At 47.6% G+C, this 27004-nt stretch overlaps 1 protein-coding gene and 1 long non-coding RNA gene across 8 annotated transcripts in view; one reads left to right on the top strand and one right to left on the bottom strand.

The window, feature by feature from the left end:
* The first annotated feature begins 576 nt into the window (after positions 1-576).
* The window catches only part of RNF207 (ring finger protein 207), a 37652-nt gene continuing 11224 nt past the window's right edge, over positions 577-27004 (top strand). For 2 of the 7 annotated variants that reach the window (XM_005298420.5, XM_065574868.1), the window contains exons 1-11: positions 10260-10391; positions 11923-12055; positions 17420-17564; positions 18345-18426; positions 19664-19739; positions 19990-20115; positions 20576-20622; positions 22125-22197; positions 23090-23158; positions 23729-23797; positions 24338-24459. In XM_005298420.5, coding sequence (XP_005298477.2) covers positions 10363-10391; positions 11923-12055; positions 17420-17564; positions 18345-18426; positions 19664-19739; positions 19990-20115; positions 20576-20622; positions 22125-22197; positions 23090-23158; positions 23729-23797; positions 24338-24459 — 971 coding nt within the window. In that variant the 5' untranslated portion in view covers positions 10260-10362. Of the gene's footprint in view, positions 928-3129; positions 3321-10259; positions 10392-11573; positions 11715-11922; positions 12056-17419; positions 17565-18344; positions 18427-19663; positions 19740-19989; positions 20116-20575; positions 20623-22124; positions 22198-23089; positions 23159-23728; positions 23798-24337; positions 24460-27004 lie in introns of those variants that run through there. The other 5 variants (XM_008167140.4, XR_006175365.2, XR_006175364.2 and 2 more) reach the window with 5 other exon arrangements.
* Positions 10539-19990, bottom strand: LOC135976941 (uncharacterized). The gene is made up of 2 exons (XR_010594207.1): positions 17834-19990; positions 10539-12367 (listed from the first exon to the last, which is right to left on the bottom strand). It is a non-coding gene; the product is annotated as an uncharacterized LOC135976941 (long non-coding RNA).

Raw genomic sequence — 27004 nt, 5'->3', positions numbered from 1 at the left:
AAAGTGATAATATGTGAACGTGATCCTGACCTCGCCTCACTTATTGTAGAGCCATCACTGGGACAGTGTCTGTGCAAAACCCTCAAGCATGAAGTGTGTTCCTGTGTGTGACTATGAAGTGACCTGCTGAGCTATGCTGCTCTGTCACTTTCAATATGCCACTGGGCTTCATAATCCCAAATGACTGAGAACAATGGGGAGGGCTGATCCCTTACAAGGAGAGGCTGATCTTTTTCCATCACATGGATTGTCCACTAGGTCTGACCTTGGGTGAACCTTGAAGCTTGTTGATGAGATGGAAGCGGCAAGATGGACAGGACAGGGATATAAAGGAAACATTAATCATGCATTCACATGGCTGTTTGTTGTACTGGGTTTAAATTTACACCCTAGGCAACTTTTAGAGGTGCCTTTCCCTGGGAATTGCACACAACATAGAGATAACTCAGTCTGGAGAAAACTGCCTACCACAGGTAGGAGATTCCTCCTTTTCCCTCTGGAAGAGTCAAGAGTGAATTAAATGCATTGAATTTTTCCCCTTTTACTTAGGCTTAGCAAATCCTAAACCCCTCTGTTATGCATCTTAGCCCCTGAGGGAGAACATGGGCATATGAGACAGTCCCCTTCACACCAGGCTGTCAGCAAATGATAGACTTGGGATTTTTTAAAAAAACATTTCATTGTGCTCTCTGTTATGTCTGCAGAAACAACTTATTCTGAACCCAGCAGCTCTTCCTTATTGGCAATGTTGCCATGGCTACTGCATTCACGTCACTCATAATATTCTGGCTGTGCTGAAAGCCTCAGCATTTCTGTCATTCCAGCTTCAAACACATGAAAAGCAGGAGACAGGCAGAGCAAGGGGACTGAAATTTTATCTACTAACAGGACAACGTGGATACAACGCTGGTAACTTCGGAAGAAAAGGTAAGAAACTTTGATACTACTGCTGTGTCTAACTACAATAAAGTGATCATAACAAAAAGATATACTGTTAGCATTTCCTTAAAATGCACAGGTAGTATTTGCTTACAAAGTAATTTCACTTATTAAAACCAGAGGTACTGGCAGACCCCAGAGAGAGATAGCCCACCTTGTTAACACACATGTATCCACATCTGAAACACTGTTTTGAATTCTGAGCTCTGTAATAACTTTCAGAACCTGTAGCTTTGCTCTCTGTGGCTTGCTAGTATAAGGACTTAATAGGTAATTGCTGGTCTATTTCAAAAGAATTTATTTGAATGGCATCACCATTAAATTGACAGACTGAAAATAGATGGATTTGATCAACAGGTTAAAGAAAATCCCTTCTTGTTTCTCATATTTTTACTGGAGTGTTTTCACTGGCATAGCATAATAGCAAAATGAATTAACCACAAACAGTCCTCTTCTTAAATGTGGTCACTCACTGTAAGGAGTAAAGGATTTAAACCACATCTGATCTGTTTGAAAAGTTGAATTTTTTCTCTTATACCCACACCACCTTGCTTTGCTGTAGACAGTACAGTGGTTTTTAATAAAATATCACTCAGATTAGAATGGTATAAGAAAACAGGCATATTTAGAAACCTTCCATCCCCCCACTTTATACACAGTTTGTTTTGTCAGCACCAAACAACATAGGCTGTGTCATTTTTACTCTCTGGCTGTTTGTGTAATATGCAAAGCCCAGACAGAATGCTAGTTTACTTGTTACTGCTCTATACTAGATCCTGTAAATGTGCAGGTTTCTCTTCCAACACAACTTTTATACTAAAAAAAAAAATCTAAAAGTTCCCCCCTACACATTCTGGAACCCCCTGAAATGGGGACAATTCAGAAATGATTTTCAAACTCTCTGTGGTTTCTGACTCTGAACTTTAGTATTGTTATTGAGACACAATGTTCATAATTTCCATTTGTTCTTACAAAGCCCAGTGTGCTCATTGGGCTGCAGACAGCCTGGCATGAAATCAGTCCTGTGAGTCAAATGTGCCACCTATTCTTTGACTCTGTGCGCTATTTCTGGTCACGATGTAGTTTAACTCTTAAATGCTCAAGGAAGTGGTGGCATTCAGCAACAGCTCACTGCTATTGCAACTGTGCCCTGCAATAATAGTGCAGGACTCTTTAAACAATAAAAAGAGAGAGCACTAGACTTTACAAATATACACAATAGAAGGACTGGGTCTCTGCCCCCGAGAGCTTACAGTGGGCTCTCAGAGCGAAGTGATTCATAGAGCATGAGAAGGCAGAAGGAGATAGCAGGGCGGTTTTGGGAAGTGAGGATTGGAAGGAGAGATCTGGGGACAGAGAGGGAGAGTACTTGGTGCATGGAAAATAGAAGGCTGTTTCAGGCACAAAAGCAGAGTGAAAGAAAATGCAGAGCTACATATGGGAGGAGAGGTAGGAAGATGGGCGGGGAAGGGGTATGAGAAGCAGAGAGAAGATACCGTGGAGCTGATGGTAGGGAAGATTAGAGATTTTACTCAGACTGTATTGGTTCCTGGGAGGAACCAGTCTCCCCCTCTTTTCTCCTTTCTCAGAGGCCCTTAGCGGGGCCAGCACATCCTTGGCACCTGCGGAAGGCTGGACATAGCTCCCCGCGGGAACTCCTGCACCAGCCAGCAGGGTGCATTTGAGAGGTCTTGGGGGCAGCAGGGGGCGCTATCCGGCAGTCTTGCCAGTTCTAACTTCATGGCAAATTAATCAGTCGCTTGCAGTCAGGAGGCGCGGCCCTGCCCAAATGCATGTGATCGGGTCAGCCTAGCCCTAGGCCCAATGAGAGAGGAGCAAATTGGGTCAAGTAACCAGAACTGTCCTTTACACCAGCAAAAAACAGAGCTGTGGCCAAATTATGTCCGTGACCGCCACGCCGTCCCTGACACTTCTTCCTGCAGCTGTCCTACCCCTTGCATGCAATCGGTGGCCATCAGATCATGCAGCTGCCCTGTCCCTCAGATGCTATCAATGGCCAGCAGACTTTTGGTCTGTCTAGCATGTGGCACCCTCCAAGGTGAGGCTCCTCTATGGGGACTCACCGGAATAGCTCCTTTTTAACTGTGCCCCACGCACCATCTCCTAAATGAGATGTCGAATCCCTCTGCATACCTGTAATATCAGCCTTTCTGTGTCCTCTTCCTCCAGATGTCCGGTGGGATTTTCTCTCCTTTGGAAAACCTCTGCGACCTGGATAATGCCAACTGCCACCCCCTGGTATGTTTCCTGTGTCACGAGCAGTATGAGCATCCCTGCCTCCTGGACTGTTACCACAACTTCTGTGCCAGCTGCCTGCGAGGCCGGGCGATAGACAGCCGCCTCACCTGCCCTCTTTGTGGGTAAGAACTTCTAAGCAGTGCCTACCCATACCACAGAAAGATGGTGACTTACCCGTGAAAGCTATCCCAGGCCTGGCCAGGTGCCCATGCTCTGCAGTAGAGCGCCACAGAAACACAGGTGCAGAGCACGCATTTCACACATGGATGTCTGAGCTGGAGGGTCCAGCTCTGCCCATCAGCAAATACCCAATGCAGCTAGCCACGGGCAGCATTAGGCACCCAGGTCTGAAAGCTAGGCCTAAGGAGAAACAATGGCATTTCTTCTCTGACGCTCGCTGGGCTGACGGCCTGCTCGGTGCTCTGCTGCGACATGTTATTGAAATTGGCTTATGTATATTGGTAGTGTGCTCAAAACCTGGCATGGTAGCAGGGAACACATCTGAAATGAAGATGGGTCTAAGTTAGATATATTTGAATTTGTTGCAGTGTGGAAGGGTGAATAGGAGTCATTCACTCATGAGAGTTGGGCCAGACCTCAAGCTGATGCCTTTTGTGGTAGCATGGGTAAGGATGGGGGCTGGGCTACACATGAACCAGCCCTGAAATAGCCTAACTGGTTTTCATTCACACCTTTTGTTATTTCAGTGCCAGTCTGGGTGTAGATACTGATTGTGGAATGAAAGGGTCTTATTTAGATTTAATTTAAATTGATTCTTTACTGACAATCTATGCCAAATAGAGACACTCGTACTCCACAATAAGAGTGGCCACACACAAGCTTGCACTGATATAACGAGAATTAAACCAGTGTCATTATTTTGGTGCTAACTTGTGCCGAGACGGCCTCTGTGATGAGTTAGAGTCTGAACCAAAGACAATGGAGGCCAAGTGGAGTCTTCCATGGACTACAGTGGGCCTTGGATTAAGGTGATTAGTACATAACAGACGCAAGGTGTGACACAGAAGCATCTCTACTCTTTGGCGAGCTCTCGAGAAGTGAGGCAGCAGTGAGACTTTCTCGAGCACAGGACCAGCACTTGCCCTTTTAGCTCTTCAGTCTTCGCTGTAAGCTGCCGTGAGGCTCAGCACCGCTACTGGTAAGCAAGCACTCTGTGTGGGGCTCTAGGCCCACTGACTTTGGAACAAGAATTGTTAGTGTGCTCACTAACGGCCAAATTCAGCCAGGCCAGCACCGCCCCTTCAGAGGATTAGATGGAGGTAACCAAATGTAACCTCCTTTTCTCCCCCTCCCCTTACAAGACATTTCGGGCCAAATCCTGCCCTGAATCAAAATGTCTTTTGTAGCTGGAACAAAAAGAAATGGCATTTAACAATTTAATACAATATTAATGTGCTGAACTGTGTGTTTCTGAGAATTGTGGTTGTACGGATATATACGATATGCTACAGAATATGTCTTGGGTTTTTCTGGAGCATATTGTACATCTTCAGTTGCATTGTATTTGTTTTCATTCCTTTTAATGTAAGTGAAGCCAGGAATTATTTACGTATTGTCTCTCTGGGTTCTTCTATAGGTTCCTATCACTGTACATACAGATACTTTTATCAACTCTTATCTGTGAATGATGCAGTGCTTTCCTGGTTATTAAACAATACTGTAAAAATGGGGAGAGTTAGTGCTTTCCGCTCTGATGTGGACAGTCTTGTTTGAAGGTCATTTCTATCACTGTATTAGTAACAATAACATCCACTTATAATTTGGGGTGCATTACATTCTAAACAAACCAAGTTCATCTACATGAAACTTGAGTGCCTCGGATTCTCAAGAACACATTACTGATGATAGCAGACATGGTGGAAATTTTACCATTGGACTTGGAATGCTACAATACACCTCTGCTTTTCGGTAGTACACTCTAAGGATCAGGGAATCTGCTTTCACTTTACAGGCATGAATTGACAACACTGTGCAGGACTTTGTATTCCAAAAAAGGAATGAGACTAGCAGGGCAGATGATTGTCATTTATTCTAGTAAATAGGATGATGTGTATCAGCCTGACTGTAGTTGCCAAAGACATTTGAGGGCTGGTAGAGGCAGAACTGAATCCGAGCTGTGTTCCGGAATGTGTAGTTAGAACTATCAACCAAGCACTGGAGGAGGTTAACGTTGTACCTTATTAGATTTCACCTTTAATGTATACAGATCACTCTGTAGAGTTTGTCCTTAGGGGAAACGGAGATTTGATGAGCATCCAGTGAGCTGCTCATTTATGCCTGTTCTTTTTAGATGAACACAAATTACAAAGATTAAAATAAATCCCATGAGTCTCTTTTTTTGTGTTTGGTTTAAATCGGCATGGGAAAGACTTCCAGCAATACCTGTCTGCCTAGTCCACAGCCTGAAAAACAATGTTCTCTAGTCACAGCTCTTGTTTTTCATTATAAGCAGTTAAAAACAATCACATTTCTGTGAGATGAATTAAAATAAAGCTCCAGGTACCGAGCAGGCCCCATCATCAGTGTATCTGGGCACCTTGCAGTCCCGAACGTTGTTATCCTCACAGCAGCCCTAGGAGGCAGGGCAGGGCTATTACCCCCATTGTACAGATGGGAACTGAGGCACAGAAAGTCTAAGTGACTTGCCCAGGGTCACAAAGTGAGTCTGTGGCAGAGCAGGGAATTGCTCCCAGGTCTCCTGAGTTCCAAGTACTGAGCCAGCCTTCCTCTCACTGGTGAGGGTAACGTTTTCAAAAGCACCTTAGTTACTTAGGAGCCTGAGCCCCATTGACTTGCACTGAGATTTAGGCTTCAAGTCACTTAGGCACTTTTGAATTTTTTCCCCTCGATCTCAGACTTGATGATGTAAAATACACATGCCCAGTGGGGGTCAGGATGCCTGGTGGTAAAGCCCCAGGAAAGCTGGAGAAGCTGTGTCTAGCTCTGCTCTTATACATGGCCTGTCACCACAGCATTTGAGTGCTTCGTTGTCAAGCTGCCTTTGTGCCTATGAAATACGAGGTTCTAATCACAATGGTTTCAGATGGGAACAGCTGCAGAACACCAAGTTCTACTTATAGCTCCACAAGAATTCAGGAGAGCTCACTCCCCTGCCAGGGCAGGCCAGCAATGGGAGAAGCGCAGTGAGGGTTTCCCACTCTACACTTTACAAGTGATCACCCTGAGGAGAAGCAGGATCACTGCAGCCCTACGGCCTGATCTGGCAAGGGGCTGAGCTTTCTGGCCCCTATCCAGCAAAGCACTTAAGCATGGGAGTAACTGAAGGTTTCTGAATAGCCCCACTGGAGTCAATGCTCAGCACCTAGCAGGATTGAGCCCCTAGGCAGGTGGATTGCCCTAGCCAAAAAATGACTCCTGGCACTTACAGTCTGAGCTCTGGGGGAAGAGGGCTGGGTGACACCGGATAGGTTTGTTTCACTCGTAGGGGTTTATTTTTAAATTTAAAAATAGAAAATACCACTCAAGAAACTGTACTGGGATTTTTTCACTGTTAGACAAAATTGTGTAGCTTAAAGAGGTGTTGGCCCTTCCTGGAAATCTTTGGAAACAGTTGTGGTTAGGGACTGTTCTGTCTCCATGACCTAGAAGTTTGCTCTCTTCCTCCCCACTCTCAGCATGTAGTTGTCTACTAAAGACAACTACATGCAGAGAGAGACTCCATCTCTTCCAGTTTCATCTGCTCCAAGCTGTTCACGCTAGGTTTGAGATGGCACAGTTATTGTGCAGAAGTTGCTTCAGACAACGGTTTAGCTTGGAACCGGTTTTGGTATTAAAATCGGCAAATTATCCAAGATTTAACATCAAAACCTAAACTCTCCAAAACTTGCCCCCCCAAAAACCAACAAAAACATAAACAGCAAAGGAAAATATCGACGTACCAGCCACTGCGTGGAGATATTTCTGGAATAAAACTCATATACTGGTAGACGTTGCTACTTAAAGCAGTTCAAGGAAACTGTTGCTCAGAGCCAAGTGAGACCAAACAAATGTTATTTTTAAGTGTTCATCTCTGGCTTTTATTTGTTGGGTGCATCTCAGGCGCTTTGAAGGGGCTGTTCAGATATCATTAGCATGAAGTTAGAGGTTATATTAAAAAAAATCAAATTACATATTTTAAAATTATTTAATTAAAACAGATCAGCTGGAGTAAACATTCATTCTTTTCTGCAGAAAAACAGCACTCTCCAATCAGTTTGTCATGCAAACTCCCCACTCATATTGGCTAAATACAAACCCTGTTAGATTAGGGCAAGTCAGTCCTAGTCTTGGGAGCAAATGTGCCAATGCAAAGAGACCACAGGCATTACACACAGCGATGTATGTAGGGTGGGGCCACACCATAGCACCAGCATGCTAGGGGTGAGGCACTCTGGGAAGGAAGCCAGAACTGCCCCACTACCCAGGCTGTGCTGGGGGTAGAGAGAGGCCTTTAATATTAGCCCCCTTCAGACTGCCTGTGCACCAGGTGCCTGAGCTCACCAGGGACTCCCCCATCTTTAGATCGCTAGGGCTAGAGTTCCCGAAGTATTGAGGTGCCTGAAGATGCAGGCGAACACCTAGTGGGGTTCACTAAAGCACAGATGGTCCAGCTCCAGAGCAGCAGACAGAGGGAATAGGCTAGGAGCCCCTGCTGATGCCTTTGCTTCCAGAGGGAGGGGGGGCAGGTTTTCCAACCACGACACCTCTCCCAGGTAAGTTATCCAGAAGTCATGCAACTAGGGTGACCAGACAGCAAATGTGAAAAATCAGGATGGGGGTGGGAGGTAATATGAGCCTGTATAAGAAAAAGACCCAAAATCAGGACTGTCCCTATAAAATCGGGACATCTGGTCACTCTACATGCAACAGCCTTGGCTCTAGCTGTCACTCAGGGACTCCAGGCTCCATCCCTACAATCAGCTGCCCAGGTATCCCCCAGCAGCTGTATTTCTGGGAGAATTTTATTTCATGTTTTCGATACCACAGACGGCTGGATTCCCCTGGATTCTGCATGTCTGACTGGCGCTTGTACCCAGCTCTGCAGCCAGGCTCAGTAACAGTCACTGGCAAGGCAATACCGAGGCGCACAGGGCAATTTTTCGCTCTATTGGCAGCATGAATGGAGCCCCAATGAGGTATCACTTCCTCCCTGATCACGTTCGATCTAATATTTCAGCAAAGCAAACAGACACTGTGACTCTGAGTAGAGCAGCTATTTGGCACCAGATCACACTCTTACTTGTTTTCTGGTTTATAACATTTCTCTCACTAGAAAGTCTTGTGTGTGTTCTCCCCTGGGTTATTTTTAAATAGCCCTTCTCCCTACCCCTCATTATAAGATGTGGTGCTCTCCCCGAGCATGAACAGTAGTTATTATGTGCACCCATAAGCTATTGTCTCATTGGGGACGGAGGCGTTTAGCAGCTTTTGCAGAGTCAGCAGTGAGCACCGTAATTGGGATGCCCTCTTATTAAAGATGTCTCCCAGGAAGCCAGTTCTGCCTAACGGCAGTGAACAACAATGACAACTGCTTAATCAGACCAGCACTGGCATGAATCTGCTTAGTAGGGACTCACTGCTTTAGCCCCAAGGTAAAGTGGTGGAGCAGCAGGGGTGAAATGCGGAGGTCTCATCTTTGTACAGAAGTTGCCCAATGAAGAAGAAAAGGAAGAAGAATTGCAGATGCAATGAAGCTGCCATGCAGAGCGTCCCCTTCACTCCGGCACAGTCTGAGTCTTGTTGGACTGTTTTTAATGGTACCCTCTTGTGCATCGGCTGCCTGCCTTTTCCTCAAACTCCAACACAGACCCAAACTGTCATGCTTACGGCTGCAATTGCTAGACAGGGTCAGCCCATAAAACCCCCGTTAACCCATACCCCACCTGCCACATACTACGTCCTAGCCAGGTGCTCTCCATCTCCCAGCAGCCTCTGGCGAGAACCCGGGGCCTGGCCCTGCATGCCGGCAGTCAGCATAAGGCTCTCAAGACAGCAGGCCTGGAGGAGTGACTCCCCTGTGCTCCACAGCCCAACAGGCAGGTTTTATTAACTACCGCTGTCAAGCAGCACAGCAGCCGAGCCCCGGCAACAAGAACTTCACCTGCGTTACCGCAGCAGGAGCCCCGGCTTGGGGGCTGAGCTGCCCCAATTCAACTCACTGGAGTCATGGCCAGAACCCTTTTCGGCTTCACACAGCTTGCCTGTTGCTAGGGGTCTGACAGAGCGATGCAGTGTTTAATTCTGCTTTACTACTCTCCAAATTCACTCCTGATCTGTCATAACAAGAAGTTACTGGGTCGGGGAATCAATTCAGATGGTCATTAAAATGCCACAGCATACACACAAACCCTTTCTAAATTCTCCCTACCCAGTGTTCTCAGCCCATCCCTCCCCACTCAAACACAGAGTCCAAGGGCAACCGGTTCGCTAGATCGCTACCTCTCTCTCGTGCTCTTTGTAACATAATACACATGCACATTTCTGCTGCAGTTTTCATAGGAGTCTCCATTTTGTTTAAAACTCAGTATCTGAGTTTTTCTGCCCAGTACCCGGAGGGCTGCAGAGCAGAGCGGGCAATGCGAGATGCCGCTGTACCCAGCCCAGCCCTGCAGCAGGCGAACCAAACCAATTGCCTGGGAGGTAAGTTATCTGGCTGGTATTAGTACAATACATCTCTGTCTCCATCAAATACAGGCTTGCAGTGCCAGACTATTAATAGACAAAGACAACAGACAAGCCCCCTGCAAGATATTCCTGGGCTAATAAGTCTTTTCCAGCGGTAACTTAGTGCCCCCGAACGTGGCCATGTTTGATGAAGCCGGGCAATGATGAAGCACTGCCAGCTGCAGTGAGACCTTTAGTTCCATGATTAGTTTGCTGGGAGATGCAGCCGGAGTGATGAAACCCAATCCCTCACAGGTGACGGGTGGGTGAATCATCATTTCAATCCGACTCAATGCGCTCATTGTCCAGGGGAATGAGACTTCAAAGTTCCTGTCATCTCTGCGAACCTGCGTTTCGAGAGACACTCTCAAGAAGGGGCTGGAGTGGCCGTGGCTTGGTGTCTGGTTGCGCTGTCGTCATACTGTTTTGGTCCTGGGTTTTACTGGAAGTGTCACAGTGGCTACAGTAAAGATTTCCACGATGCTTTTAAAGGAAATGGATGAATATATGTAAGGGTGATTCCTTTCTCTAGCGTTCATGGGGAGCTGCAGTTTGCCAGGAATTGTGTACAGTCTGAGCTTAACTGTGAGTGACATCTCAGGATCAGCACTGCTAGGATCTTTAGTGATGAGCCTTCAGTTTTTCCTTTTTAACTATTTTGCTAAAGCGAGACAGTGTGGTCAGGGCCAGGGGAGCTCAGCCCTGGTCCTTACAGAAGGTGCTTGAATTCTGGCACAGCTTTTCTGACCTTTCACTCAGACTAATCATGCGTTCACCCAAACTGGAAGTATTTCACTAACATTATTTGATTACTTTTAATGTGGCGCTTGCTTTTAAGGGTTTCAGCAAAGCCTGTGTGCGTGTCTATATGTAGGGGGCTCAGGCGTTGTCCGAGAAGGGTTTCATGCAGGGATTTTGGCTTTGGACAATTTCTGTCCTCTCGGAATTCTGTTTACTGTTATTTTGGGAAAGCTGTTTGGAGGGTTGTTAGGGGAGGGGCTTCCATGGTCACCTGCTTCCCATTGGTTAAAGCTCCTCTCTGAGAAAGTCACCACATGGCTTATATTTTGATGTTAATAATATTCCCATTCTGGATTATTATTGCTCCGCGAGATTATTCAGATGTAGCCCTGTGTTCGTCTGCTCGTTTCTCTCCGCAATTAGACACTAGCAGTAGCTAAGGGAATCTGGGCAGCAATGTCCAGTGCTAAACAAATGCCACAAGACTTGTGAAAATGAAAGAACCATTTCAGGCGGGAGCAGTGCCTTGCCGGAAGTCGATCTTCTGGACACAGCCAGTGGATAGAGCCGCATGCAGGCAAACCGAATTTAAAGATTGAGTGTAAACAAGAAAGTACCAAAGGGGCAACATACTAGGAGTTCACATCCTGGAATTCATCAAGCATGGCTATTCCAAGACTGAAATGACCCTTGCAGCCACCTGTGGAATGAATCACACAAAGTTTTGATTAGAAAGTCACTGGAGCTCAGGCTGTTCATTTGCAAATGCCAACGTTAAATGGCCATTCTCAGCATGTCCCACACTGTACACTCCTAGGAGCCAAGCAGAAATGTGTGGGATACTGCTAACATAGCGTGTAGAGAGTTGGACAAACCTTGCGAGAGTTCAGCATGCTCGCTCTGGGAAGAGCCAGGCTGCAAACATGGCATAGTATGAAGATTGTTAAATGCTGTAGCTTAATGAAAACATTTGCAGCACAGAAGAAATGCTCTTGGAATATGTGGCAAGACAGAATTCAGCTCTGATGAAAACACAAAGATCTGAATGGTGCAATATGGAAAATAGTGCAATTCATGTCCAGAAATGCCAGGTGAACAAAGGAAAAAAAAGTCTGATCCTGTGTGATTGCATTGCAGTTTGCCTTATATCTGGGGTCATTAAGGTATCGCATGGTATCTTTTCACTGCAGTCCCAGGACAGTTATTTTCCTTTAACATTAGGTTGTTTGAATGAAGAGAAATATTTGTTTGCCATTGCCAGGGCTCACGGGCCTACCCTGTCTGTTTTGTCCTCCTCAGTCATCAGTCCATAGTGAAAGGAAACAACGGGCTCCCGCCTGTAGACCGGCTCCTGAAGTTCCTTGTGGATAGCTCTGCCGACTGCGAGGAGGAAGTTCAGTGTGCAAACTGCGACCAGGAGTGCAAGAAACAGGTAAGACAGTGGCTGGTTATGTCTCCAGCTCCACAGCCGTGCCTTGCATGTTGCAGAAGGCAAAGGAGTACACAGCCCCTGCCCAAAGTGCTTCCAGGCTACGGCCAACACTTCCACATGTAGGTACCTATGTGAGTGGTCTGATTTTCAGAACAGCTGAGTTTTTCCAGCCTTATCCTTGTTGCTTGGAGGGTCCTTTTATGATCTCCCCAAATAGACTGTGCTTGGGTCTTGAACAGTGTCAGCATCAGATTCTAGAGTCAAGCCACAGCCCGCCTAGGAGTAAGTACAGTATGGCAGATGGATCTGTAACTGGTTAAAAGATGGGAAAGAAAAGGTAGGAATAAATGGTCAGTTTTCAGACTGAAGAGGAGAGGTAAATAGTGGTGTTCCCCAGGGGTCTGTACTGGGCCCAGTCCTATTCAACATATTCATAAATGATCTGGAAAAAGGGTAAACAGGGACATGGCAACATTTGCAGACAATACAAAATTACTCAAGATAGTGAAGTCCAAAGCTAACTGTGAAAAGTTGCAAAGGGATCTCACAAAACTGGGTGACTGGGCAACAAAATGGCAGATGTAATTCAATGTTGATAAATGCAAAGTAATGCACATTGGAAAACATAATCCCAACTCTATATGCAAAATGATGGGGTCTAAATTAGCTGTTACCACTCAAGGAAGAGATTCATAGATTAATAGACTCTAGAACTGGAAGGGACCTCGAGAGGTCATCGAGTCCAGTCCCCTGCCCGCATGGCAGGACCAAATACTATCTAGACCATCCCTGATAGACATTTATCTAACCTACTCTTAAATATCTCTAGAGATGGAGATTCCACAACCTCCCTAGGCAATTTATTCCAGTGTTTAACCACCCTGACAGTTAGGAACTTTTTCCTAATGTCCAACCTAAACCTCCCTTGCTGCAGTTTAAGCCCATTGCTTCTTGTTCTATCCTTAGAGTTCAAGATGAACAAGTTTTCTCCCACCTCCTTATGACACCCTTTTAGATACCTGAAAACTGCTATCATGTCCCTTCTCAGTCTTCTCTTTTCCAAACTAAACAAACCCAATTCTTTCAGCCTTCCTTCATAGGTCATGTTCTCAAGACCTTTAATCATTCTTGTTGCTCTTCTCTGGACCCTCTCCAATTTCTCCACATCTTTCTTGAAATGTAGTGCCCAGAACTGGGCACAATACTCCAGTTGAGGCCTAACCAGTGCAGAGTAGAGCAGAAGAATGACTTCTCGTGTCTTGCTCACAACACACCTGTTAATGCATCCCAGAATCATGTTTGCTTTTTTTGCAACAGCATCACACTGTTGACTCATTTAGCTTGTGGTCCACTATAACCCCTAGATCTCTTTCTGCCGTACTCCTTCCTAGACAGTCTCTTACCATTCTGTACGTGTGAAACTGATTTTTTCTTCCTAAGTAGAGCACTTTGCATTGGTCTTTGTTCAACTTCATCCTGTTTAACTCAGACCATTTCTCCAATTTGTCCAGATCATTTTGAATTATGACCCTGTCCTCCAAAGCAGTTGCAATCCCTCCCAGTTTGGTATCATCCGCAAACTTAATAAGCGTACTTTCTATGCCAATATCTAAGTCGTTGATGAAGATATTGAACAGAGCCGGTCCCAAAACAGACCCCTGCGGAACCCCACTTGTTATGCCTTTCCAGCAGGATTGGGAACCATTAATAACTACAGTTATCCAGCCAGTTATGCACCCACCTTATAGTAGCCCCATTTAAGTTGTATTTGCCTAGTTTATCAATAAGAATATCATGCAAGACCGTACCAAATGCCTTACTAAAGTCTAGGTATACCACATCCACCGCTTCTCCCTTATCTTGGAGTCATTGTGCATAGTTCTCTGAAAACATCTGCTCAATGTGCAGCGGCAGTCAAAAAAGCTAACAATGTTAAGAACCATTAGGGAAGGGATAGCTAAGACAGAAAAGATCATAATGCAACTATATAAAATCATGGTATGCCCACACATTGAATACTACCTGCAGTGCTGGTTGCCCCATCTCAAAAAGTGACATATTAGAATTGGAAAAGTTACCGAAAAGGGCAACAAAAATGATTAGGGGTATGGAACAGTTTCCATATGAGGAGGGATTAAAAAGACTGGGACTTCTCAGCTTGGAAGTAAGATGACTAAGGGAGGACATGATAGAGAGCTATAAAATCATGAATGGTGTGGAGAAAGTGAACAAGGAAGTGTTAGTTACCCTTTCACATAACACAAGAACCAGGGGTCACCCGATTAAATTAATAGGTGACAGGATTAAAACAAACACAAGGAAGTATTGCTTCACACAATGCCCAGTCAGCCTGTGGAACTTGTTCTGGCCTTCACAACATCCCCAGCAACTACAACTGAGTCCAAAAAAAGAACTAGATCAGTTCTGGAGGATAGATCCATCAATGGCTATTAACCAAGATGGTCCGGAATGCAACCCCATGCTCTGGGTGTCCTAAGCCTTTAGCCAGAAGCAAGGACCAGACTACAGGACCTCTCATATCATATGATAATTGCTCTGTTCTGTTCATTCTCTCTGAAGCATCTGGCATTGGTCACTGATGGAAGACAGGACACTGGGCGAGATGGACCATTGGTCTGACCTAGTATGTCCATTCTTATGTAAAGGGTTCTGTACCATCCTGCCAATCTCCTTAGCCCTGGTGTGGATGAGAGGAATGGTCAGTTCCAAATCGATCATTCGGTCCTTAGCCTCTCTGCTGAGACTGCCATCGAGGGGGCCAATTAGTGCCAATCATGGCAGTGGGGTTTTATGTGATATGGACACCTGTCTGCTTAGAACTGTACAGCGACTACCTCCTGCTTTCATACCCAGCAGCTGGCATTCCTGGCCTGGACCAGATCACAGCAGGGAGCTGGAAAGGAAAGGCCTTTTCTTTTCCCAGTTCCCTGCACTAGCCAGACAAAAATACATGTCCAAAAGGAGCTGCCAAAGGATTAGGCAGAGAGAAAAAACACACGCTGTCCTGCAATTTATCATAAAACAGTGCTACGCTTAGGGGTCATCTAAGCATGTGCTGTTAAGCTAAAGGACTAAAGCAGAAGAGAAGTTCTGTTCCGTTCCCTCCATCCAGCCCTTGTTACTTTCTGTCTGCATGGAACCAAAAAGCATGAGTCCAGGGCGAACGGAGTGACATGTTTTGCCAGGTCAGAGAAACGTGGCAAACACTCACCACCTTTTGGGCCAGGTTTTTGCCTCGCTCCCAGCTGTGGAGTCCCCAGCCACCTGGTGAGGTTTCCTGTGTTGTGGGCCTTTAAAGTTGGGCTGCAGCCAGTGTGTCATGGGGTATTTGCTCCCTACACTTAAGAGCCGTTTCTGCTTGTAACTTAAGCTACATAAAGCGCATGTAGATACTGCAGCAATGGGCATCTCAGAAACACATTGAATAACAAGGGATAAATGGCACCAGATCTCACAAGTGGCAGGTACTTCATTATTCTGGAATGAACGGAAATAAATTTCCCGCCGGTGGCAGCTGTGTCATCTCGGCCCTCTCCTAGAGACCAAGGCAAGTGAAAGCCAGATAACGGAATGTGTGGCTGATGTAGCAAAGAGCTTCAAGGAGATTCCTGGTTCCAAAGGTTACTCCAAGGACATAAGCTATCCCACCAGCGATGCCAGGGCAGCCCTACGGCCTCTTTCCCAGCCTCTCTGCAGCCCTGTGGGTGTGTCCCTCCCCACTTGCTCGCTCCTGCCCTCTTGCTGCTGCATTGAGGTCTCAAGGCTGGATTTGGGCGGTCTGGTTTATTTCCCTGAGCATGTGCTGCAGTGTCAGACCCAGGGTGCTGACTCTGCTGCAGGACCTGGCAACAGGGGAAGGTTACGCTCTTCCCCCAGAACAGGGACCTGGGACAGTTGGAAAGGAACCCACCAGGTGAGGAGGTAGGGGCCTTGCTGAACCATTCCCTCCAGTTTACTCCCACCTCCCGTTTCTGGACTCCAGACAGCCAGACGGAGGCCTGGGCTAGTTTATCTCAGTTGGCCTCAGGAGTGGCAGAGCTCAGCTACGTGCTCTCACTTACCTGCTGTCCCTGTGCTAACTGAAAGGGTTAGCAGCTGTTGGATTTCAGTCGCAGACACTCAGATTTTACCTTTTCTTTAATTGGTTTTGTTCGTCCCACCCTTGATGCTGCCTCTCTTGCTACACTGCTGTGAGAGATGCAAATATCTTGATGTGACAGTCTGAGGAATCTGTCCATGTACAACTGTGTATATCTATTTCAAACTACTCACTCCATTGTCATTGCAAGGCTGGTCTGGGCTTTCTCTGCTGTCCTTTTACCTCCATCTTAGACTGAAATTCCAAGGCAGTGATACAGGGCTAATCATGGAGGGTCATCAAACCTTGATGATCCTCTATCTAGTCAAATGGAAGCATCGTAGGACAAAGAGTTGGCTACCCCTCAGAAGAACCAGTCTGCCCAGGTGATCAGGTAACTAAGCCAACTGATCACTGGGTGGGGAACTTTGATCACTTGACGAGGCTGATTAGGGGGAGTCACCTGACAAAGAAGTGGAAGTTATAAAAAGCAGGGTCTCAAGCCATTTGGGGGGGGAGGGGTCAGGGGAAGACAGCAGAACAAAGTTGGCTGCAGGAGAGGGACAGAGACTCGATAATTCAGGAAGGGGTTCCTGGACACCCTACAGGACTTCGACCAAACCCTAAAGAATGCTCACGAGTGGGGAGGAAGCGGAGGCAGAGAAGGGCATGTAGCTGTTTTATGGGTTTTACCTGGATTCTGTATATCTCGTGTGCTGTCTAAAGTGAAGAGCAATTGTGTTAGAAACCTTTGCAAAGCCTGTGTGTTAGGTGCTTCTCTGTCACGTGTCCCTGGAGAGGTAAATAGTCAACCACAGTGCCCACAAGGTGGAGCTCGGAGAAGGGGTGTGCTTACGCCATTGGGGAACGGGGAGCCAGCACTGGTCTGAGCGGCCATGGGCAGCTGACCCATGAAGTCCCACTTCTGTAAAGGGGTAACAGACAGGGCCCTATGCCCAGGAAGTGGGCCAGAGAGGCCAAAGCCAGACAGTGCTGGACCCTACCCAGACCAATTGAGGCTTAGCACATGAGTCCAGCATGGTAGGACCCTGGTGAGAGTCCAGCAGGGGAAGCCTGACCAGGGCAGTGCTAAGCACAAAGCTGACACCTGCCCTGTTCGTCCTGGACCCGGCCCTTGGCCATGGCAGTTTCTGGCTCAGAGACAGACAGATGCCCCCTTAGCTGAGAAAAGCCGTTTCTAATTGCACTGAGGAGAGCTCTGGTGTTCAACGCTCTTTGGGGTTTGTTCTGCGTTTGCCCATCAGGAAATGGACACCATGTATTTCTGCAACACCTGTAACCAGCCCCTCTGCAGCAAGTGCCGCGAAGAGACCCACAAAGCCAAGATGTTCTCTCGCCACGAGATTGTCTCCTTGACTAAGCGCACTAAAGACATCCACAAGAAATGCTGTGAGTACATCCCCGCTCCACCTGGGCAATTACACCCAGGCCAGCCTTTCCACAGGGAGGATTAACACTGGCCTAGCAGTGTCACGTTCCCAACTGAATCCAGGGTCTCTCCTCTCGGAGCGGTGTATTCCGTTCCTGCCCCGTGCGGGGTGCACGGCCCAGTGACCGGCTCTCTCCCCAGGAACGGTGTGCAGGCCGGATCGGCTCGTTATTTTCCCCATCAGTTTGCATGGTGAAGGTGCAGTTGGCACACAAAGGCAGTTACTCACCAGCTTCTATGTGCAGCAGCACTGTGCCTGGCTAACGAATAGCACATCCTGTGCAGATTGCACCTTCTGTACAAAGGATTCAGGTGTAAACACAGACGGCGGCCAGGGTTCCCAGGAACAGCTCTCTGCAAGGTGCGCATATAAGGAAAGTGTTTATTAAAAGGGCTACGCCCTTGAATAGTAACCTGCATGTAGCCTTCTCCAGTAGGCCCCACCAGCCAGACACACGGGCCGCTCAGCCGGAGAGCCTGCAAGTCAGAGTGGTGTTGTCTGAACAGAGCAGGCAGCAAGACTGGAGCTGGGATGCATCATTTATGGTCAGGTGGCTGAGCGGTCACAAGTAAGAGCTCCTCAGAAACCGGGTAGGAAGAGACATCTCCAGCCTCGGAGGGGTGGACCCAGCTCACCTATTGCATATCCTCTCCCCCAAGGATGGAGCTGCCCCTAGATTCTGAGCTGCGCTCTCTTTAGGGAGCTTGTTTAACTCCGGGATGAATTTGTTTGTTCCCAGCTCTTCATGAGGAACCTTACATCATGTTTTCAACAGAGAAAAAATCCATGCTCTGCATTAACTGTTTCCGGGACATGCAGGTGTAAGTAGCAGAGTTGCGGTCTCCCTGCCCCTCACCCAGCCCTTTGCAGACGGGGCAGCCTTAGCCTGCACTCACCCTTTTCAAACGCCTCCCTAAGCCTTGGACATTATGTTCCACGGAGGCTGCAGAAAAACCGCATGAGAGAGGAGATCTGCTACGGCAGCATTTAGGTGCTGCAGTGAGGCCCCTATCGCTAAGCCTGAGAGAGAATGGACACAGGATCTTCTTTGCAGAGGTGACTAGCAGGCATGGCTGCTGCCATCATGGTGCAGCCCCCAAGTGGACAGGGCCGTAAGGAGCCGGAGCTTGGGATGCCCAGGAAAGGGAGAACGTGACTGGAAAGTGTCAGACACAGAGAGCAGCAGCAGTTAATAGAAGTGGCCTGAGAGAGAACGTCCCCACTGGAGCAGTGAGCCCCACGATTTGGAGTTAGAGCTATTCTAAAACAATAGCGGTTGCTGGACCTAGGGGAAGTTTTTCTAAAGGAGGAAAGTGGGGTGGGAGGGGAAATGGGTGCAAAGAGTCCAGGAAGCAGCAGGACATAAGCAGGCTGAAACCAACATCATCAACTGGTCTAAGAAAGTGATGGGAAGGGGGGGCCTAGAGCAGCACTCAGGCCAGGTCTACACTACCCCCCTAATTCGAACTAAGGTACGCAACTTCAGCTACGTGAATAACGTAGCTGAAGTTCGAAGTACCTTATTTCGAACTTACCTTGGTCCACACTCGGCAGGCAGGCTCCCCCGTCGGCTCCGCGGTACTCCTCTCGCCGAGCTGGAGTACCGCAGTCGACGGCGAGCACTTCCGGGTTCGACTTATCGCGTCCAGACTAGACGCGATAAGTCGAACACAGAAGTTCGATTGCCAGCCGCCGAACTAGCGGGTAAGTGTAGCCAAGGCCTCAGAGTAACAAGAGTGCCCAGCGGGGAGACAGAGACATTCTACTTTGGGGTCAACAGTCAATAATCAGCATATGATCTGTGAGCTCTGGACTGTGCATGTGTCTATCAGACAGCTGATAGATGGGCGGGAGCAGGGCACATTCATTGTTCCCCTGCTGCTGCAAGAGACCCAGGTTCAAGTATCCTGCTGCCCCGGTCCTCAAGGGAGCAGAGGGTCATCGTTAACTGCCGTACATCAATAGCCCTGGCTGGTCAGACGAAAGGAGATGAAGAGTGGTTTGCAGGTTATGCAGGATTCTGGCTGATCCTAATTCCCAGGTCTCTGCCTCTTTCAGAGAAAGCCGAGCCCACTGCATTGACATCGAGACTGCGTACATGCAAGGCTGCGAGAAGCTCGACCAGGCTGTGATGGTGGGTAGCATTTGAGAGAGGCATTCTGAGTTTTAGTCTGTTGATGTTTATCATCAAAATTACTGTGGCGAGGGAACGGCACTGGGAGGGCTGCTCCCGCTGTCATCAGTATTGGAGTAAGTTGTGCTTCAGTAAAATGTCATTGCTGTGGGGAGTGGACAGTACCCAGGCTCAGGACCCACGTCCTGGATCAGTCTGTCTGCTTCCCCATCTTGCTTGCAACTGACCCTCCTGCTGTCTTTCCTCCTAGGCCGTGAAAGAGCTCCAGACGTCCACACGAGAGGCCATTGTCCTCCTCAAAGCCATGATTGAGGAGGTGCGCAACAGTGCAGATGAGGAGAAGACATCCATCAACTCACTCTTCAGTAGCATGCAGGTACGGAGTGGCTTGGCACAGCCACCGGCTGGACTGTCTCTGTTGGACTGCCCAGAGAGCAATGGGGTTAATTACAGCACACCGCTTCGGGGTGTTACGGCACTAACAGTGCACCCACACATAAGGGGAAATCAAAGGCCTCAGATCTTCGCCAAATCAGAGCAAAGGAATGATCTAACTGCCCGGGCCCTCCTCTCGCTCACACTGGTATAGCTATGGACGTCAGTGGAGTTACCCCGATTGACGGTGGGATAAGTCTGGGAGACGCTGATTCTCCTCTGTCTGTTTTCCCACGCAGAAGAGTATTTTGATCAACCTCATCTCACTGTTGAGTGGACATGGGGGAAAGCTCAGCAAAGCCTTTGGAATCAAGAGCAAGGAGGCTCTTTGCACTCCGCAGGGGGAGTTGTAACTGCAGCCTCTAGCTATGGGAATGCCTGATCATTTCTACCTTTTGCAGGAGAAACTAGCAGAGAGAAAAAAGATGCTTCTGAAAGCTGTTCAGAGGTAAGACCAACCCAGACTCAGTGGTTTAACACGGTCATAATTTATTACTACTGGGATGGGATACGTAACCGACTAAAGAGACGACCATGTTTTAAAGGGGAGCTAGAAGAGGCTTCTGCAAAAACCCCCAATATCCCAACCCAGTAACAGAATCCACACGCAGAGGGAAGAGCAACAGATACATTTGCATTTAACCGAAAGAGTCAACTCCTCCTTCGCACACCTGCCAAGATTAGCATTTGAGCCTGTCCCCAGGCAAGCGGATGCCTTGGGTCCGATCAGCTAGACTAGAGTGCAGGAGCCCCTGGATTCCTGCTCGGCTTGCAGGAAAAGGCTGGAACCTGAACTGGCACGTGTGCTGGGAAGAAGAGCGGCCACGTTTGCAAAAGTCCCCTCCCCCGCCCCTTTCCGTTCAGTGGCAAGAACTTGTGTTGCACTGAATGGGGGCAGGATCAAGGCCACTGTGATCATCTTCAATAAGTTGTTGTTGAGAGTGTTTTTGTTCTCCTCCCAGACAGAGTCTGCTGTCAGCATTTGCATCTGCATTACTGATTTCTCTCTCTCTCACCTGCCCGCTCCCATTTTACTGGTAGCTCTAAATGGCAGGTCTTACCTATAGCAGACAGAGCAAGGCGCCCTCTAGTGTCAACATTTTTATTACGGACTATGAGCATAAGAGTTGCTGCAGCTAATATTAGCGAGCACCTCTCTTCGCACCTGCACAGTCCTGCCCCTGCCCCTTCATCTAGGCCAGCTGCCCTGCGAGCAGGGTGGCAGCTCCACGGGACAGTGACGTGCTGACTCCTGCACCTGGTTTAGCGTTCGGCAGTGGACAATTACAGGTTTTACTCTTCTTCCCCCCTTCTTTTTGGTAAATATTTTACAAAGATTTCAGCAGTTCCATTTTGCGTGCCGAGCCTCAGCAAAGGCAGCTCCCCCAGCAGAGGGGACTGACACGGAAGCAGGTGCAGAGTAGTTGATTTGGACGTAGCTCTTACCTCCAGCTGCAATAACTTGGATCCCAATTTGAACTTGAAAAAAATATTTGCCTGGAACACGAATGTCCTTATCACTGCGAAATATTTTAATATTAATACAAATGAACACCACTAAGTTTCAGGGTACTCATCTCTCAGTCAGCGTCCAGACCATTAAACAACATGGCAAGTGCAGTGTACTAGCCAGCACCGTCTTACTACAGGGGTTTTCCAATCTTCTAGTCCACAGTCCAGGTTACATTATAATGACCCTGAGCTTAGCTAAGTATAATTACCTAGTGACCTGCAAGAGCCCCAGAGAGGTCAAGGGTATTGCCCAGTAAAATACTATTAGGTTCCCTTCGGACACAGCCACTAGGTGAGCTGTACCAGATTTTTTTTTTTTTTTGCAGTAATAATAATGTATAAATTACTCCAGTCCTACCAATTAAACTCTGGTCTGGAGTCCAGGTCAGACTGGTCTCTAAGCTGAAGTGAAATGTTTTTTTCCCCTGTAACTTCCAGTCAGTATGAAGAGAAGGAAAAGGCATTTAAGGAGCAACTCTCCCACCTGGCCTCCCTGCTGCCCACCCTGCAGGTAAGCACATGCCAGGCTATGCTACTCCTGCAACGTAGGCACCATCTCAGGCGACCCTTTCAGTTCCTTTCAAGACTCAGCTATCCTGTCCTCTCTCTCCCTGCTATGCTCATGGCTGATTACTTGCTTACACAGGAATTCTAGAGGAGTTAGGTCAGTACATAGGATTCTTTGGCTCTGTGAAATAGTGCAGCAACTCAGTTACCTAGAAACTCCATGATATTCCCCAGGAAAAGAAAACTGCCATCTGATCGAAGAGTTAGTTACGTGGCCTGGGCATTGCAATCATGTTTGCCTGCTGTTCTGCAGTAGGTCTCAAGTAGGGCTAGACCAGAATTGTTAGAAACCTTCAGGTAGCTCCATGCTGGGAGATTGGCTAACACCCACCATGTTTGCCAGTCTGTTGGCAAGGCCATGCATGAGTTCACAGACCACTTCGCTCCTGGAAACGGTTTTCCCAGAAAACGAGCAGTGACACTGGAGCAGGGAAATGGAGCCAAAACCTGAGCGGGGCTGAGCAGCTGTAGCTCCCATTGGGCCCAGTTACGTTCCCAGGAGTTCAGAGGAGCAGGATCCAACCCATTCACGTCAATGAGCGGCAGGTGTTCAGTATCTCCCGAGATCTGTCCCTCTGAGTGGCGGATTCTGTGCAGCCTCATTCCCAGAGGAAGGGTGGCTCTGTTGCACATAGGGCTTTTGTTGTGTGTCCTCGGGATTTTCCATCTGGCTCTGCCAGGCTCCTCGCTGTCTCTGCAGTAGTGACATCTGCTGGGTTAGCACTTACTGCTTATACCTGAAATGGGAACTGCCCCAGGAGTGAGAACAGCCCATCTCTAGGTGCCCAGCCCCTCCAGGTGTGATTAACAGCACTGCTGCTTGTCATTATGTCTAGGTCCATCTGGTCACCTGTTCTGCTTTTTTGAGCTCTGCGAACAAAGCCGAATTCCTGGATTTGGGATACGTAAGTACATTCCGAGACCAGAACGCACACTAGCAGCTGGCTTCCACAAACACCAGGGAGGTCCAGCGCCATGTCTCTCACCAGGAAGCCAGGGATGGGTGAGCCGAGTACAGAAATTACCCAGCCTTTTGCCCCAAATTCACTGACCTACTTGAGGTGGGAAAATTCTTGGTTCACTGATTCATACTTTGGGGGTTATCTTCTCACTCTCTGCACTTTGCTGTCAGCTGAGCCAGGAAGCAGAAATACAGCAAAGTCAGGAGCCAGCACCTGTCTATGCGAGGCTTCCAGGCCAGAGAGAATCAGAAGTGCAGACACATGCACCTGTCACTACACCCAGGCCCTGGAACATTTACTTACCCCCCAAAGACTTTTGCGGAGCTGAGCAAAAAGCCCTTCACCATCCACCTTGTAGCTTCACAAGTGCTCTTGGGTGCCCACAGGAAGATGTGGGCTCCCAGCAGGTCTGAAAGCTCGGCCAGTATTGGGAAGCGTGTCCAGGACTGTGGCAAAAAGGCGTGGAGCTGAGCGGAGCTGAAAGCTGTAACAAAATATTCTGCTTAATTTCAGCAACTGATGGAGAGGCTCCAGAAAATAGTCAAACTTCCACATCGCTTGAGACCTACGCAGACGAGCAAGGTAAACCCTTTCCTCACAACTCACAGGCTCTGTTGTCTCGAGTCCCACGTTCGGGAATTTAATACAACCCTCTCATGTCGGTTTTGGGGCCCTGTCCTGAACCTGCCTCCAGTTCACCTCCAAACGTCCAAGATACCAGAGTTACTGCTGCTGTTACTTCCCCAGCTCCATGCTGCCTGAAGTCCACAGCGCTTTCAACATGCCCATCATCTTACACAAACAGCTTGGCAGCAGAATCGCCGCCCAAGGGATAAGCCAAGACAGCACGGTTAGACTGGATGGTTATTTCCTGTTCCCAAAGTGTGTTTCATTCTTCCTTGTATGGAGAAAACTCCTCCCCCAGCAAGCAAAGGATAGAATGGACTGGTTCTCAGACAGAACACAGTGTCCTGTTCTGACTAGTTCAGGGGCTGTCTCGGTCTTGAAGCCCACTGCATTTTATGGTATCTGAGCAAGAGAATATTCACTGAAGGAACAGAATCCAGCTGGGTATGCCTGCCTTACCACATGTTCTAATCTGTCTCCTTTTGGCCCCTGCAGATAAACACCGAGTACAGGGCTGAGTTTGCCCATTGCTTGGAGCCACTGTTGCTGCTGAATCCACGCCGCTCTGTGGTGGTGAGCGGAGGCAGCATTGGACCAGGGATAAGCAATGGAAACATGTAAGATGCTCCATTTCTCAGCTACAGCCTCAGGGAGGGAGAGGAAAATGAGTCTCCATGAGCCTCTGAGATTTAGAATAAGATGTGGAGGGTAAATACTAATTTAGGATTTATATGCTGGAAAGAAAGTAGCAATTCTAACCTGTGGCTCACACAAAACGCAGATAAACCAAAAAGGTGCCCAGGTGGCTGCGTAGCTCAGCTCTGGTAGTGAGTCCTGGCCAGAGGAGAGTGGTCAATGTCCCTGGGATGCTACAGTGGAGCTTCTGCTCTGCTCTCTCTCAGGAGTGAAACCTGGCCGTTTGTGTCATATCTAATTTCACTATGCCCATCACCATGGCATCTGAGCACCTTACTAACCCAGAGCCAGCGGAATCCAGCACCACTGTCTCAGTGATGGGCAAAGCACAGAGCTCTGAAGAAGCATCAGTAAGCACTGGAAATCTCACAGGAGCATGTCAGAGCAGGGATGGAGGCAGGAAGTGAGTGGTCTTTAAACATTTCAGGGAGTTTTCTTTCAATTAAACCTAATTTAAAGTTCTCTCTACACACTAAAGGAGATCCACCTTCACCCAGGACTCTCACACTGCAATTTACCAGAGAAACAACAATGTAAAGTTGTATTTTCAAAGGACTGAGTAGTCCTGTACACATCTGAACATGTACTTAGAGGTAGAATCGGTCATCAACATAGTCTAGATTAAACGGTGGAAGAAACTGGAATGCCGGGTATTGGAGTCATAGTTTGTTGGGCTATTTGGGATAGACTTTTAAACACACAGCCATCCCGTATCATTCTTCCAGCTGCCTTCTTGATTTCAGGATGACAGGAGTCTGATCAGAAATATAGACACTGCTGTGTAGCAGTCGGGGTGCTCTCCAGGAGTAAGTGCTGCCCCAGCTGGCCAGCTCCAGCAGACAGTAAGGCTAGTGGTGCCAGCTGGTGCAGTTCTTCCAAAATTACCTAGACCTTCTGGGGACGGGAGCTAAAGATGCCTTGTAGCAGTTGTCTTTTGAAGAGGTTGGTATGGGATGTATTTGTATATGGGGTAAATCTCTCTCTCTCTCACTACGTCACCAGTCCTTCCACGTTCAGGGAGAAGTCACTGATAAGATTCACAGAGAGCAGCCTCCTTCCACAGTGCCTTCATGGGTTGGTTTGGAATATTTGATTTGTTAAATTTTAAAAAATCACACCTCCCCCCCCCCCACGAAGATCACCCATGCACAGAACGATTGGATAATCAATACGTGACCCTGGAAGAGCCAAACAGCCTACAGAGTAGAAAGCCATCACTGTACATCAAATACAAAGCCGAGAGAGGGGCAGCATGCCAAGCAAATTTCAGACTGTTGTGACTGCTGACTTACCATTCAAAGGCACCAGTTTTATTCCTACATTGGCATTAAGGGACCAGCACGTCTTAGAGGTTAGTGCTCCTGAAAGGAACAGCCGACCAGCAAGAGTTTGAAGCAGGTGTGTTGTGAGCAAGCACTGTGCAAATTTCCCGTGCCTGGCTCTGCCGGAGTACCGGACTCCTGACCTGCAGCACCCCTGGTTATTCCTGCCCCAGGCCCACAGGCGGCTGTTTATTTTAATTTAAAACCCAGCCCAGTGGATTGGTCTGAAATGCTCTGATGCTTCCTCGTAGCTCCACCTTTCCAGTGAGCTGCCCTTGACTTTGTCATGATGAGAGGTGTCCTAGGGACAATACAGAACAGCTGTGCTGATTAATGTCAGGAACAGGCACAGTGGCTTGAACTGGCAATTCCTGGAAACCAGGGTTTGGAGCACAAGGGGAGCTGCATGTCCGTGTTTTGCAGGAGATACAGTCTGGCCAAATATGATGGACTCAGAAGCTGGGTTCATCCTTACTGCAAAGCAAGGGGTGCGGGCTGAAGCAGATCAACAGAAAAGTGATTAGTTTAACAACAGCTTTCATGAAAAACTGCCAGAAATTCCTCCACCTACACATCACCTTTTCCTGGCAAGCACTGGTGAGTGACGTAAGACAGACAGGAGTACTTGTGGCACCTTAGAGACTAAAATTTGAGCATAAGCTTTCGTGGGCTACAGGCCACTTCTTCAGATGCATAGAATGGAACATATAGTAAGGAGATTATATAGCCACAGGCGGCTGTGTATATATATATATATATATATATATATATATATATATATATATATATATATATATATATATATATGTGTGTGTGTGTGTGTGTGTGTGTGTGTGTGTGTGTGTGTGTGTGTGTGTGTGTACACACACGAAAAGGTGGAAGTACCCATACCAACTCTAAGAGGCTAATTAATTAAGATGAGCTATTATCAGCAGGAGCAAAAAAAACCTTTTGTAGTGATAATCAAGATGGCCCATTTCAGACAGTTGACAAGAGGTGCAAAGATACTTAACATGGGGAAATAGATTCAATCTGTGTAATGACTCAGACAGTATTTATCCATTCACGACCAATGCCGTCCTTAGCGTATGGGTAAATCCCACTACGTTAAAATTGCCAAAGTCTGGGAGAAAAGGAGTAAGTG

Source organism: Chrysemys picta, chromosome 21 (assembly GCF_011386835.1).
Source record: "Chrysemys picta bellii isolate R12L10 chromosome 21, ASM1138683v2, whole genome shotgun sequence".
Classification (NCBI taxonomy): Eukaryota; Metazoa; Chordata; order Testudines; family Emydidae; genus Chrysemys; species Chrysemys picta.
The sequence above is the reverse complement of the archived record's forward strand: the minus strand, read 5'-3'. Positions and strand labels throughout refer to the sequence as shown.